The sequence below is a fragment of the Dreissena polymorpha genome, chromosome 6 (genome assembly GCF_020536995.1).
Source record: "Dreissena polymorpha isolate Duluth1 chromosome 6, UMN_Dpol_1.0, whole genome shotgun sequence".
Taxonomy (NCBI): Eukaryota; Metazoa; Mollusca; class Bivalvia; order Myida; family Dreissenidae; genus Dreissena; species Dreissena polymorpha.
Genome location: NC_068360.1, coordinates 16,618,519 through 16,635,319, shown reverse-complemented (window position 1 = coordinate 16,635,319; position 16,801 = coordinate 16,618,519). Strand labels below are relative to the sequence as shown.

Here is a 16,801-nt window from a genome sequence, read left to right as displayed (position 1 = left end):
CAGAAAACATCACATTTCTTACAGAAAACCTGGAATGCCTTAAAGTAGAACTAAAGTTATGCTTTGATTACGGAGCTTTGCAAATATCAGTACAGACGAAAAACATGTCTGATCTACCAGTTTCATTCTTTGTGACTCGCCGAAAAACGGCCCTTTCCCCTTGGATTTTTTTTCCCCTCAGCAGGTAAATTTTTCTCAGATTTCATTCCCCCCGCCCCCATTTTTTAATTTTTTTTCTTTAAACTTAAAATACATAAGTTAACCTGACCCAGTGTAGAAAATACAACATTGCATAATTAAATTATCTGTAGCCTTGAATTTGTTTTAAAAACAGTAAAATATGTTAAATTGATTATTTAAGACTTCCTTTATTTTCCCCAAAATCCAGCGTTTCGCATTATTTTTCCCACAAAATCCAGCATTTCGCGCGATTTTTTCCCTCTCAAAAAGGCCAGGCCCTGCCCCCAAAATCAGATAAAAAACCCTGGATCTACTTTCTACAGTGTTGATCATGTGTCACATATCACGCTCCAGGTACGTGGCTACATGTAAAGCAACAAGAAATACACAATAATATCCAACAGTGTTAATTGCTATAGGCCCTTATAGATGTATGCAAACTGCAAAAATCAAATAGAAGTGTGATTTATATCCATCTAACTGTGATAAACTTACTGAGGACACCTTGTTTATGTGAAACCCTGGACATTTTCACAAGAAAATGAGAACTTAAAGGCCATAGGGGTGTACCCGACACATTTAAAAACTCGCAGGCTTTTCTGGTTTTTATGAACTTTGCCTCTGACTGGGAAAGGGTTAACAGATGGTGTACAATGCCATTTGGCGTGCATAATCCTCTTATCCATATAAATATATATATATATATATATATATATATATATATATATATATATATATATATATATATATATACTCATACCAAGTTTTAATAAAATCCGCCAAAGAACTTCCAAGATATGGCTCCCAAGGCCCTCAATCTATCAAATCTGCCGCCAATCCCCCACCTGAAAAGTATATTCACCCCCAACCCCTTTTTAATTGCTGATTTAGTCGAAAATGGACCATTTTTTCGCACACTGAACTATCTACGCTTATTTCATTGTAATGGAATTGGTGGTATGTAACCTTAATCGATTAGACGCTCAATAAAACATTGGAAAACAATAGATGGGTTTGCCAGAAACACAATGCCCAATAGGCAGTGTTCTCAATAAGAGCCGGCTGCTGGCCGTTTGAAATCAGATTTTGGCAGGTTGAAAATCGCTCAGATTTTGGACAATCGGCAATTGATATTTCAAAATTTGCGTGTCTTTTCTGTAATTTGGCTCCTATTTGCTATTAATCAAGTGCTCAAATAAAAAAATTTCAGGGGGAGCATGTCCCCCAGACCCCCTTGAAGGTCTGTTGGTTTCACATTTGGGCCTGTTGGCTCAAAAGTTATTGAAAACCCTGCCAATTGCGCCGCTTTGAAGCCATAAATTTGACCTTTGACCTTGAATTTTTCACCACTCAAAATGTGCAGCTCCATGAGATACACATGCATGCCAAATATGAAGTTGCTATCTTCAATATTGCAAAAGTTATAAAAGTTTAAGCAGAGTTAAAGTTTTGTTACACACAGTCATATACAATGACTGACTGACACAATGACAGACAGACAGGCCAAAAACAATCTACCCCCGATCTTTTGATCCGGGGGCATAACAACTGTAAATGTTTTGTTGTATTCCCAAATGACAATTATTAAATTTGTAATCCTAAACACACTTTTGAATGATAATGTTAACACGTCTTCATCAATTCTAGCTTCAAATAAACGGTGCACATAATTATATTTCATCCTTCGTCCCAATAAAAAGCATGCAAAAATTATGCCGCTTATAGAAAACGTGATGTCACCACATGAGAGGCATGTGTGTATTGATTTTTGTATAAAAACTATGTAGCGTAGAGAAGTTAAATCTTTAAATTCTGATTAAAAATGTTGTTCTTCATTTTAACTAAATTATATTGCAAATGATTTTGAATAGACGTTTCCTCAAAATTAATTTCAAATAAAACATGCTGTATCTTTATTGTTATGGTCTTTTAGATGATTCATTATTGAAGCAGGTAGTGCACTGTATACAGTACTAAGAAACAGAAAATCAGGACAAAACTGGATTAGGTGTTGGGCGTTGTGAAAACACGCTTGGCAGGTATACTGACTTATTGTGTAGATCATAATTGAATATTTTGACAAAAGAGATTTATTTGTTGCCTATTTAACTCTTCACTGAATTTTTCTGCGATTTTTTTTTTTTTTGTGAATTGGGTATTTTTAATTTTGAAATTTGGAAAAATGGTCTCATTAGGAATGGTGACGTTTAACGGTACCAACTTTATAAAGAGGAAAAACGCTGTATGTTACACATTTGATATTAAACCCCTGAACTTTGAAGTTTCATAGAAAAAATGTTTGAAGTTACTTACAATATAAATGTACATAAATCATGTGACCCCTGGGACCCATGGGCATGATTTGAACACACTTAGTACTGCACTTGTTTAAACATAATGTGTACATTCCTTTTCTTATTTTAACCCATGACAATTTACCAAACTGTGATAAAGTTTCCATATTATACAAGGGTTTGGTATTTTTAGAACGTACTTTGCTTGACAGAAACAATCACCTTTTGGAATAAAATAATAATATTTTCATTCCATGCTTTTAAAGCTTATATAAGGAGAATATCAGGTTATCGGCCCGTTATTGTGTTATACATCAGGGAGGCTTCAAATAAAATTAGAGCTGTAACGATTCGATCCGATGCATCGAAAATCGGTTCGAAATGCGTCGATACGATTACGATACCAAACCTACCAAATTCAATTCGATTCTTTAACATATAGACATATATATATATATTTTTATACATAGATACGTAAAGCTCGCCGTATTCTGACTATTTGAAACGGGAAGGCGTAGGTTTTATCTTTACCTGTAATTACGACACGCGCGATTGGCTGCTTATTACCTTAGTCATCCAATCAATAAGCACGTTACAGTCTACTTTCGGAAAAAGCGTCAAAATGGCTGAAAAAGTTGTGGCGGACGAATTGAAATTATCAGATGCGCCCAAGAAGCTAAAATCAAAAGTGTGACAGTATTTTGGGTTCGGGATGGTAGCCCTCCCGATAAAGCAAATTGTAAACTGTGCTAAACGGATGCAAAAATAACGTTGATTTAGCAAGACTAAGAGGTAGCACAAGTGCAACTACTCAAGTCGCAAGCCAGAAAAGTAGTTCTGTTTCTGTTGGGAATTTGTTAAGTTTATTAGAGAATGTGCTTTGTCCTACAGGTAACAGGTGATGCTGTCACGGCACAATGGTAGACATGCTTGTAGCAATTTTGGATATACGTATAATAGTGATAGTACTATCACTCCACTGATTCCAGATGTTCTTATGATTATTTATTTAATTTTATATTATTTTGTATTCAACACAATCTTCTAGTCAGAAGTTTTTTATATTAAAATTAAGTCCTAATTTGCTATTCTTTTTTATGTGTTTTATTGAAATATTGACATAGTTTGAAAGACAATTGGCAGTTTCTTGCAAAATGTTTCTTACAACTGTTAATTTAACACACTTTCAACAGTTTTTAAAACACTGTTGAACCAACCAAACTATGTAAAACAAACACACAATTTGACAAGTACCCAAGATATCTAGGTTTGCGACACTTTTGAACAGAAATGCATATTTTGAGGCAGAAGAGTGAATATATGATAAAACTAGGTTTGAAGATGAATTGAATAGAAAAAATCGGTATCGGAGTTTCTGAAATCGAAATCGAACCGAGCTGTTGGTGAATCGTTGTAGCTCTAAATAAAATACCCACCTGTCTATCATGTTCAGGGATCATATTTTTTTCGGTTTTGTCGGTCCTAGACTGATTGGGGTCATGAAAGACCGATTGAAAATCCTAAACAGTCGGTCTCATTCTGTCCTGACATTCGTAAAAAACGATGCAAAGTCTATAAGTTCCCAATAAAATTCGCAATTCAAGCTCTGTCTGGCTTAAACTTACCATCGCTAATCCCTTTATTGCCCCCAATTAACAACCCCCTTCTGCTACTCGAGTGCAACAGTGTTGTTTTTGACACCTTATTCGCGATTTATCGGAATTTATTGATTTTATCAGGCATTTACACCACAGTGTTTTTACATGGGTGAAAGTTGAAAAAACCCAAAATACTGAAAAAAAAATCTGGGGGCCTGGGGGCCGATAGGGCCCCCGGTGGGGTCCAGGGCAAGGCCCTGGCCAGGGGTCCAGGGGGCCGGAGGCCCCCGGAAGCTCCTGCATTTTAGCTTATTTAAAACGAAGAAATCACTTCTCCTGAGCTTAAAGACACCTGTATTTTTAAGTTATTCAAAACAGAAAAAAACAGTTTGGGTAGAAAATATCTTTAAAATTTCATGTAGATTAACATTGATGAACATATTACAGTAATACATTTTCTTTCTTGTATTTTTATGTAATTAGTTTGAATATCTTATCTAGATATTTTTTAAAGAAATTACTGAAGCACTTAATTTGTCTTCTATCAAAAGATTAAACTTTGAAATTAAAATGAAGCATTTTGTGTAGTGTCTTTTGATCAGATAAATTTTGTAATAAAATAGCTTCTTAATTCTCTTAAACCATGCATTAAAAATCACATTATTTTCACTTGTTAAAACATTATTTCATGATACACCAGAAGTTCAGAACTATATCTTCTTTATTCTTTTCCACTTCCTTCCTGTTCCATCGCTACTTGTGTCCGGTTTCCTCTTAATCCCTGAATGTCTGTTCTTCAACCTTACTAACTTTGCAATTTTTTTGGCACGTTCAAGTTTCAACAGCTGAACTGAAGAGTCCAAAACTGCATCTTCTCTTTTCTTCTTTTCCTCTTTCATTTCCTTCAGATATTTCTGATAACTGGAGTAAGCAGAAATACAGGCCTTTTTCATATTTGGTGTGACTTTAAGGTCTGTACTTTTCACATTTTTTTTCCTAAGAGCGGTCTTCACAATTGCTACGGCTTCATAATTGACAACTGTCATCTTTGTCCGGTCTTTTTCAATAATGTCGTTAACAAAACAATAGTGCCCATCACACAAACATGATGTAAAATAATTATTTTTATGTAGATTTGGGTAGTTTTGGGGTAGATTTGGGAAGATTTTGGTAGATTTGGGTAATTCGTGCCGCCGTTATCCAGACCTTCGCCACCGATCATTCGAATTTCGATACGGGTGGGAAAAAAACACAAATAAGAGATATTAAAAATATTCACCTGATTTGATTTCCACGTCCGGTAATTTTTCAAATGCGTTACATCCTCAGCGTGAGACTTGAACGCCTTCTTCCCATTAGATTTGTAGTTTATCGTTTTGAAACAAATTTCACAATAGGCGCTAGTCCAAATAATTAGACGTAAGCTACCCCGCTTACGTCTAAACGGCAACCGTCGTTTTCCTATAGCAAATTGAGTTCACTTTAAACTTCAGTTTTTCTCGTTAAATCTTTGCTAATGCATAAAATTATCATTAATTAGAGATAAATGTGTGCGATTACCTCTTAAATGTGTAAAAATTGTGCTTTTAAACCACTTATGTACATTTTTAAAAATAAACATACACAACACACGAAATGTGTTTGTCGTTTATAGAATTACATTGAATTATCTTGAACGAAATTATTTTTTGAATAGGTTACACATAACCAATTGTTGTTGTACAACAAACCACATCACTTTTTAGCTTTCTGTACTCTTTAATTAAATGGAACCTATATGTGTGTGTTAAAACTACCAGTTGTATCACGGAGTGTATATTGTTAGGAGATGAATCGAGTATTTGACCCTTACTGTAGTAAATTCAATCTTATGCAAAAACTATTCATCCGATTTTATTGGTTTATACGTTATCTTGTTGCTTATTAATTCCTCTTTCAAAAAATATACGTTTTAGTATATTCCCGTTGTTATTAATGGATTTATAGCGAGATAAACTCAAGAAATACACATTTTATGTTTTACCAACGCGCGTTTTACCGTATTGTGGCTATCGATCTTGTACATGTTTGTACAATTAGCTTACAGCGAAGCGCCGAGGTTATACATTTTGATGTACCCACTCACGTCTTTTGTTGAATTATAGTTTCATTTCTCAGCCGATTTTGACAAATTATATATCATTAGAAAGCTTACGTTACGTAGTAAACAGATATATAAATATATATTAAGTTTTTCTTCTGATTTCGACAGCCCGGCGAGTTATAACTTTAACTTTTGCAAATATACCGTTTTGGAGTTTTAGAATCTAGATTTACGGTTGACATGTTCGTACTTAATACCAATTTGTAGCGTTCTTCTGATTTCGACAGCCCGGCGAGTTATAACTTTAACTTTTGCAAATATCATACCGTTTTGGAGTTTTAGAATCTAGATTTACGGTTGACATGTTCGTACTTAATACCAATTTGTTGCGTTTATATTTGGAGTTCAGTTTTAAAAATTACATCTTGCTTAGAAGAATAGAATTCTGTATACGATAGAAAAAAAATTGTTTAAAAACGAAAGTAATTAAGGAATGAAGGCGGAAGAAAGTAGCGCGCGTTCCTAACGCACTGAACTGATGCTACGGTCTTGGCGATTATGCTTTTGTTTAGAAACCGGCCATTGAATTTCCTTTGCCATGATTATTATATTTTTTATGGAATATATTGTAGTATTTTGTTCACGAAACATATCAATAAAGCTTATTATAAATAAATCTTAATAAATTAACGATTTCAGCTCTTGTTTATAACACAGAAAGGGTGTTAAATTTATGATGAAACAGCGTATATAGCGGACCCTCTCGATTTTATTCGGCTTTGCATGCATACTTGAAATAAAATGGGTGTCAAAAACATTCATCGTTTGCTGTTAATTATCAACGAGGGAATTATGTATAATTATATGAAATGTTATTTACCTTAAATTATCAATTTATTAAAGATTCTTGAAAATCACGGTCGGTGTTACGCGGGTCATTTCGTATTTTGACATCAGGGCATCATGTCCAACTATTCAAAATCAGATTTTTTCACTGGGACGATGACGGCTTAGATTTAGACAGGCAGACAGATAGTTTATTCAGACTTATACAACAGTACATCGTCTTCAACTCAAATATATAAATTATTTTTAGACGAATTGTTAGGTGATTACACATATAGCAGTGATGATTATGAGAATATTGCCATGTTTCTTATCCGTGTAATCTAGAGTCCGTGGTTTGAACATTTTTATCGCGGTGTTCAATAAAAGATATCTCAATAATCTTGTTTAATGATAGATCTGTGGTTTTATTTCCCCTGTGTTCAGCACAAACCAATTGTCTCGTTATGATCAGATACTGTGCCGACCAATACTAAATAACACTATGGTGTCATACGCCACAGCAGGGCCCTATACTTGTGATCATGGAGTCTAAGTGCAAGACTTAAAAAAGTATGTTGTTTCGCTTGCGGCTGTTAAAGCCCAAACGGGGCTTCCCAGCTGGCACAGCTGCTGATATTCAGATCTGAATACTTAAACTAATTTAGACCTTATTCTTAACCGTTGCGCGTTTTACGATATCGGATTTTAGGCGGGAATACAACTTATTGAAACTATTCAATTTCTTATACAACATTAAGCATATTAACAGTTATTGAAATTAACAATATCAGCGACATATTTTTAAAGACTAAACGCCTTTTCAAGTATCGAATTTAACATGTCAATAAAATATATTAATACCAAAAAAGGTTTCATTTAATATTGTTCACATTAAACCTTAAAATGAAAGTGTCGCTTTAACTATTTTCCGTGTCTTATTAAGCCGCGAATCGTTTGCTAAAAACAGTTAACAAAAAGGGCTACACGTTCTCATTCTTAATGAAATACAAAAATAAGTATAACATAATTAATAACGTCCTTAAACACACACAGCAAGATCAAAGTTTTAATGGAAAACTACTATGACATTCCACGTAAATTATTATTTTCGTCTAAATCGAATACTATATATTGAAAAACAATGTATTTATAACCGACCAATGAGGTAACATTATGCAACTTTCAATTTACACAGTGCTATATGGCAACAATATGGAATTTGAACAGTGGTAGTGTTTTAAGGACTGGACTATCATTACTTGTAAGTTTGTATAAACATTTTTCTAATGCAATTAGTAAAATAATGTTTATATTTTATGTTTAATAATTTATTGCATGATTATTCTGTGCTGTTATATGAATTTGATGCCGTTAAAGCTTCCGACATGAATTCATGTCGGAACGATGCTATTGCAAAATAACGTTAAACGATATGAGGTCGATGTAAATCGACCTCATATTTATAGGAGTAAATAGGCGCTACCCGGAGTGTTTGGTTTTTTCAGCCAATCTCCCCATTTCTCACCAAGAGAGCCTCTTTCGTTGAGCCATTCCCATCGCCACTTGTTCTTAACACCACTTTCAAGTTCTTTGGTGTTATACCCCGGAGGTAAATACATAATTTTATCGGTTGTTTGGGTTTCGGAAAAAAGTTACTTCAACTTGTCCGCCATATGCTTTTGAGAGATTTATTTTCGTAACGTTGATTTTAATTGGTTGACCGATTAACGTAAACCAATCAAAACGCGTGTTTGGAAACCGAGTCAGATTCCGATTTACTTCGAGTTATTCCGTGTTGTAAACCATTTCGTAGACATCGGAGACAAAGGAATCGTAAATTATCGGCAGATTTTGCCAGACTATTCTAATGAGGTGACGTCATGCTGTCTTCTGCACGGCGAAGGATCATTTGGCTCGTATCCGTACCAGATTCCTTTTGCAGGAGACATTTTATTTCGACTTGTAGCCGTTAAACTTCGGGTCCGATTAAAATCAAAGGTAGGGGTTACCCCCCCCCCCCCCAAAAATATCTCCTCGGATCTGGACGATTTGGAAAAACGACCTGACTGAAGATCGAATTTACGGAAATCCGTAATAATACGGAAAACTTTCACCCATGTTTTTATGATAGGGTCTCTAATTGCTATCGAAAGATGTATCATACAGAAATAAACGCCAACTATTATCCTGTGAATTATACCACCTAAGGTTTATAAAACCTGTCAAAACACCGATTTTGTACACCAAACAAATTGGATGCTGACCAATACGCATTTATGTTTCACATAAATTAACTTTCGTTTTCGACTGATTGTCAGAAAATAATTTTTTACATATTGCATTGCATCAAACTAAATTTAGAAACACTGTATTATGTAGATTGGGAATAAGACATCAAACTGGGAATGGACATCATTTTGGTGATTTTCTCAAATAAAACTATTCATTTCATGATCTACATATATTTTTGTAATACATTATCTATAATTTAAGCTTAATAAGAACTTTTATGGACACAGTTTCATTTTATGAGGATTTTTTTGTTAAATTAATAAAAAATCCAGTTTTGAAGTAAAATCAATTTAAATGATGCTATTATATATGCAAGTATATGTTTTAATTATAATTTGTAAAACTAGATAAATGCAACATATGCATTTGTGGATTTCGGGCGTAATTTTTCAAATACTTTCCCCCCATTTTAAATCCAGACCGATTGATGTTGTAGGAAAATATGATCCTTGATCATGTTATATATTTTGTTATTATTTTTTTTGTTTTGTTGAATATGATTCATTTCTACAGAAAATAATGACTTCATAGCTGATCGGAAGTAATATGATGTACCTCAAAACATTATCTGACACATACTCCTTATTTTTTTTATATAAGGCACCTTTGTATCAGGTCGATCAAATCATTTTTGTTTGATCAATGATTTTATTAAAACTATAATCAGGACTTTCCTTAGACCTCAAATCTCAAGAGTCCATGACTCTTGGGACCAAATTTTCAAGAGTCAAAATCAAATTTGTATGAGTCATAATAATAACGCAGGAGAGTCAATGATCAGTCAATGATCTTTTGTACTTTAAGCAAATTAATGAGATATGATATATAAAAAGCCACAAATTAACAAAGACACAATGCAAACAAATATTGTGACCAACATTGTGAGCATAGTGAAATCAATACGAAAAAAACACTGGTAGTGACATAATGATAATATACAAATGTATATCAGGGGTGTCAATTTTCCAAAATTCGAAATACGGAAAATTAAGCAGAGATTCTGAGACCATAGGATGAAGGGAATAGAGGGCAGAGCCCCTGGAGCCCTAGCTTATTGTTATTTTTTATTTTATTTTTACATGTATGTGCAATTTCTTGTGAGTACATTGCAAAATTTTATCAATCAAACCATCCGTTACACCGCATGTGTATTCGTCATTCTATCTAAAAATGTTATAAAGATCGCTGGAAATAAATTAAAATCGACGAACCATACCGTATCCAAAAACAACTGTCCGAAAACTGTCGAGATACGTCTTTTGCGAATAAAATAAAATATGTGTTTTGTTTGAATGCATAAAATGAAAGCCAGTAATAAGTAACCTAGCAAATCCGCAATCAATATATAATTCGGTTGATGTATTGTGTTTAAGTATGATATTGAAATGCTTTACAGTGCTCCAGCTAGGCCTTAATCGAAATCGAAGGGCGCCGCGCCCTGACCTCCCGAACCTCCTCCCTGCCCCCCCCCCCCCCCCCCGAACCTCCGCCCTGCCCCCCCTCCTAAAAAAAAAAGTTTTTTGTTTTTTTTTACATATGATAATTCATAAATCTCTTATAACATTGTAATGAGTTTAATCCTTTAATTTCTTTGCAATAGATAATTTATAGATGGCGGACATCAGCAACATTCGTAGAATGGTACGGTTTTCGGAAAGTTAGTAGCGAAGATGTTTCGTCAGTTACTGCTCACAGCGATTTTCCTTGTCCAATTGGGAAAAGTACCCGTACCGGTCCAATTGGGAAAAATCGAGTCGTGAAAACCTCAAAATTGGGAAAAATCGAGTCGTGAAAACCTCAAATTGGGAAATTGGTGTATTTGATTTTTTGCTCCCAAATACTTTAAAATTGATAACCAAGTGTTTTCAAGCTGTCAATATTATATAATCCTAGGTTCAAGCTATAGAGCTGCAAAGGGAAACTAACTAAATGTTGCTTAGGAAAAAAAAAAAAAAAAAAAAAATTTTTTTTTTTTTTTTTTTTTTTACCTTTAATTGGGAATTTAAGGACAGCAATTGGGAAATTTGTATTTTTTTCGTAATTGGGAAAGTGCCGTCTACCGGTACTTTATAAAGAAGGAGGAAAATCACTGGCTCATGTCAGTGCCAGTCGTTTACCATCAAAAAGCAGAAATAAATGCCCCTTTAAACTCACTCATCGGATTTACATTGATCTCAAAATCGACCCTGGACGGCTAAAATACGGATTAAATTATTTCATGTGCCATCTTTACCGAAGACGCGAGACAAACGCGCCATTTTCCTTTGCCTTCTCAAATGGTCAATTATTACACCTATGTTTTAATCAATTGGCACATGCAGCATCCAAATGTGTCACTTTGCAACAAGGTCAGTTATACCGGTTCTATGGTTATTTTAAGCAACTCTGATGCAAAGCATGTAATTTGACTTTGTAGACAGTTCATGTGCCAGCATAACTTTCGCGCGTCTTTGAACGGAGCAAACATGAAATAAAACAGGGTTGGGTGTATTCAGCTTCAGTTTGGAAATACATTCTGACATATTGTCAAGGTATTTCTCAAAATATTGTGGATATGGCTGTTATAATTATATATTGGATATTATTAAAACTGACGCGGGTGAGTTCATTCTGTTTTGGTGGGTTAAATGTCATTTCTGCAAACAGCTGATAACAAACGCTCATATAAATATGGAACGTTCATACACGCGTCATCGAACCAGCAGTGTTTTAATTGGTCATTACTTGATTTCTCAATGGGCCAAATGCTTCAATGATTGGAAACGGGCGATAAAGGTAAGCGTTTACCAGAAGATATGCCGCCCCAAGCCAATTATCGATTAGTCTTAACAACTTTTTTAATCTCGTTGACGCAAGTCGGTACATTCCCCCGGGTCAAATGTGACTCATGACGTAATTTTCTCACGAGTCAAACTAGGGTCTTCTGTAATTTTCAAGTGTCAAAACCCGGGAGCTCGGGTCAAAGGAAAGCCCTGATAATAAACATAAAACTGAATCTTTTCACTCGTATAAAAACAATTTTAATATTAAACTTCTTATTCTTACAGCATTTTCACTGTAACACACTCATATCTCGTTTTTCCATTGGCAGGTTAGTAAAGAAAATTAATTTGTCACCCAAAAAAAAAAACCAGCACACAGAGGATTCCCAATAAATCTGTCCTTACCAAACATTGAGGCATACCTACCTTGTATGATCGAGTGTTGACAACATGCACAAGATTGGGGTAGTAGTGTCTGTAGACTGACAACAGTCCGGTCAAGAACGGCTGAGTACCCTGCAACCGTACTCAATAATTAATAAACTTGCTGACAAACAAAACTTATAAACTATTTTTCTATAAAATAATAATCATATGAAATGAATGTGTCTGTTCGATTGTATTTATGTATACATGTATATAACCTTAGTTTGGTAACACAGTATTTAACAGAACAGCCAAAAAAGATCATCGATGCCTTGCCTATACACGACAAAACAAAGAAGTCCTACCATGTCTTTCTGAAACTGCAGCAGATAGCGCACTCTGTAAAGCCTTACGTCTTCCTTCCTTGTTAGCAGGTACAGAAGATGGCATACATAAGGCATCTAAAAAAAATACAATACATCAGTCTTCCTTACATTACACATTATTGGTGGGACGTGTCTAATTGAGGATGCATTTTGTGGCAAGTGATTGTAAGCATAAAATACCTTAGAATTTCAAAGCATAAATAATGTCCACTTTGAGGAAATGGAGTGCACAATAATTAATTGGAAGTGTTCTTTTTTCAGTGATTTGTGATATGCCTTTTAAAATGAAATTGTGAAAATGAATCCTAAAATCAACAAATTTAAAAAAAAATGACATCATTCAAAATACTCATTTAAGCTATCATAAACAAGACTATTGCCAAGCAATAAAAATCCCCTACCGGTGAAACTCCACCATTTTCAGCAATATTTCTAGTCTATTTGTTGCCATGGCAACTCGAATTCTTGACGTAGGAACAAAATGAAATGACGTGCATAATCTCCATATTGCCATCTGTCCATTTTTCAAGTTTAATGAAAAAATATGAAGAACTTTAAAGTTATCGCAGGATCCAGAAAAGTGTGACAGACAGATAGACTCACAGATTGCAAACCAGAAGTCCCCTCCTGTTTCACCCCCCCCCCGGTAGGGGACTAAAAAATAAATGGTGATATTCATGTATTTAAATACATTCAACTTACAAACACTTGACAAATGTAATTTAATCATTCACTTTACCCTACAGGGGTTTTTTACCTTATATAACAGACGCCGAATATCGGCGTCTTCCCCAAGCAATCTAGGCTACTTTTTTCCCCATTCCGGACCGAAAAATTCCCCAAGCGGTAGCTTTTCCCCTCCATAAAACAGTTCAAAACGATTGAATTTTACAACAAAGTCGCTCGCAATCGTACAAAACACCGTTTGGTACCCGTCCAATTATGGTTCCCAACCCGTACATGCCGTTCTGTACTGTATAAATGTTCAACAATGATTACCTCCCTTGGCCGATTTACGATAACTGTCAACTTGCTTTACGTTAAATGTCACCAAAAAAGGCAATATGTCGCATAACTGGCGAAATTACTGGAAAAAGCCCTAAAAAATTGCGAATAACGTGGTTATTTCAGCTTTCTTCACAAAAGTTAGTCCACTGCAGCAGTCTGTTCCTGAACGGTCTGAAACTGTCACAGCCAGTCCCTGTCAAGGTCAACTCAATCTGGCACAGCCGGCCACAGTTAGTTCCTGTCATGAAGTGATCACTTTGACAAAGTCAGTCATAGTCTGTCCCAGCCAAGATGATCATCAGACTCATGATTCTAGTAAAATCCTAATTGCATCACCAGGGCATTCTAATTCTGCACATGATGCCAACAATTTAGCAGTCAGTAATTGCCAAGTAGTTACAGAGCCTGTCACAGCCACATCTGTTTCATGTGTTGAGCCTTTGTTAAATTGTGTAATAAATCACAAATATTGATGTATGAAGAAAATAACAGTCTTTTTTGTTTTTTTAACCCAATTAACAGTAAAAGTAAGACCCTGAAAATTGTTCCCCTATTAAGGTAAAAACGGGCGCGATTTTTCCCCAAAAGTGGAAAATCACGCGTGAAATTTCCCCCAAAGTGGAAAAATTGCGCGTGAAATTTCCCCAACCTAAGGGCTAAAGGCCCCTTTCCCTACAACCAAAAAAAAACCCTGCCCTAACAACACTGATGGTATTTTTATTAAGACTTCAGATTTCTTATTCAATTCCTAATTTTTGAGTTTAGTCAACATAAATGTGAATTTTTTTTTGGTCTTGTGAATGTTCTCATTAACAAAAAGCTGCAAAAGTTTACTTATACCATTGTTATATTTCGTTTGAATTTGGGGCTGTTATAGGGATCATTTCCCAGTTGAAAAAGGTATCTACTTTTCCCAAATTGGATATTAAAATTCCCAATTCAAGGTTTCCAGAATAAAAAATCATATATTTTTTTTTAACAAGTCTTAACATTTAGTTTATATCTCATCAATTTCTACAAGATAAACTTTAGTTAATGTAATCTTGAAATTACTTTTTTAGCCAAAACGAGATTTGTCCTAATCCCTATTCCATGGCCCAATTCCCAAACTGGTGAAAACACAACACTGTATCCTATTGCAATCCAAAACGAGCATTAGTACCTTGATTGAAAGTTTGACGCAAACCAACAAAGCAACCAACCAACAGACAGACAGGGCAAAAACATATATACTGGGGGACATAAAAACACTGCTTGTGCACATCAACACACATTCCCCCAATCACAGTATAGTATCACTTACCTACTTCTTGTATATTTTCTAAACATTTGAGATGAGATGAGGTTGACCATCTTGCTCAATATTGCCTTAAATTTTTTTTTGGTTAGTTTTGAGTCTGAGTGAATCATCCTTGAGTTTGAGAAAGAATGTGAAACTTCCTAAAGCAGATATCAGAGATTGTTTGCGAGCTATCCGCCATTCTTAATAATCTGGTAAGTGGAAACTCAAATATCATTCCCTGAATTGATGTACAAAATTGAGAATGATCATAATACTTGGCCCAGTAACAGCAACTTACCAAGATCCTGTAGTGCAGGAAATGGAAGATGACACCATACAGAGAGTGTAAGCCATCTTTCTTGTCGATACAATCATAGACGACGAGAATCCAACGAAGTAACAGGCACTGAAAACATCCAAATAATGTCACTCAAACTAAACCAGTATAAATATTATACAGGCGTTTAATAGTGCTTAGACAATTTACATATTGTTCTAAATGAAACACATTGTTCTCAATGAAACACATTTGTTCTAAATGAAGAATGATGCCAACTTAGTTGTAATCCGCCCTTCTAAAGTAAAACATAACATTTAAGTAGCTCTAGCATATTAAAAAGGTTAAAGATGCGGTTAATAGTCTGCTTCGACAACGTGTGCATCTTCAGCCGACTTTGACATTAACCCCCTGATCACTGGGATTTAAGTCGTCCGTTTACATATGGCGCTGAAAGCAGCCAAAGCACATTGACTTATTTCCCTCACATGTACCCATTTGTACACCTGGGTGGAGAGGAGCAAGCGTGGGATTAATTTTTTGCTCAGAAAAATCCAGTGCCCAGAGCGGGATTCGAACCAGGGACCTGCCAATCTCTAGACCAGCGTCCTACCACTAGATCACTGTCCCCATATTACATTTTTAAGAATATTATTGATTTAAAGAGTTCCGTCTAAAAATTGGTTGGTGTCAGAATACAGGCCCATTAGTCAAATGACCCTTAGCTTGCAATTTGGTCAGTCAAAAGGAACTCTTTCAGCATTGCATAGTGCACTCTGAATAATTTAATTTTAAATATGTGTAAATGCTCCGCAAAAGTTGCTTATTTAAAACATATACTAAGAACTTTGCATAAAAACACCAACAAATACCAGTAGTCCGAAAAATTTCTTTAAGAATTGGGCAGTTTAACTGTACGTCAGATACAGCTGAACAAAAAGCCTGGCACAGGTGAGGTCTGCTTTTTCAATAGGTCATTACCTTTCAAAGCATGTTTACAATGTTTCAATTACAAAATACCATGTTTGAGCCATCTAGTTCCCAGTCCTTATGTTTATACCTGTATATTGATGGATGGCTTGCGCGTACAAAGCCAAGATATGCATTTCACTGCAGCACTACCAGGCACAACACTGGCTGGCACAAGAGCCTTGATAAGTCGTTTACATACAGTTTCCACTGAAAAAAGAGATTTAATGGCATATTTGTAAACAATTCAGTAATTTTTGTAATCACAATATTAACAAGACAATTGCCAAGCAATATAGCTCCCTACCAGCTCCACCATTGTCAGATTTTTTTTTCATTTGTTGCCATAGCAACCAGAATTTTTGACCTAGGAATAAAATGAAATGACGTGCATAATGTCCATATTACCATCTATCCATGTTTCAAGTTTCATGAAAAAATATTAAGAACTTTTAAAGTTATCGCAGGATCCAGAA

General features: G+C 35.1%; 1 protein-coding gene across 4 annotated transcripts in view; it reads right to left on the bottom strand.

Moving 5' to 3' along the window:
* Nucleotides 1-16,801, bottom strand: part of LOC127833702 (centromere protein I-like) — a 107,607-nt gene that overhangs the window by 72,996 nt on the left and 17,810 nt on the right. For all 4 annotated transcript variants that reach the window (XR_008027565.1, XR_008027566.1, XM_052359119.1 and 1 more), the window contains 4 exons: nucleotides 16,417-16,535; nucleotides 15,378-15,485; nucleotides 12,769-12,864; nucleotides 12,464-12,553 (listed from right to left, as the gene is read on the bottom strand). Coding sequence is in view for 2 of the 4 variants with exons in the window: in XM_052359119.1 (XP_052215079.1) it covers nucleotides 12,464-12,553; nucleotides 12,769-12,864; nucleotides 15,378-15,485; nucleotides 16,417-16,535 (413 nt within the window). In the remaining 2 variants the exon portion in view is untranslated. The remainder of the gene's footprint in view (nucleotides 1-12,463; nucleotides 12,554-12,768; nucleotides 12,865-15,377; nucleotides 15,486-16,416; nucleotides 16,536-16,801) is intronic.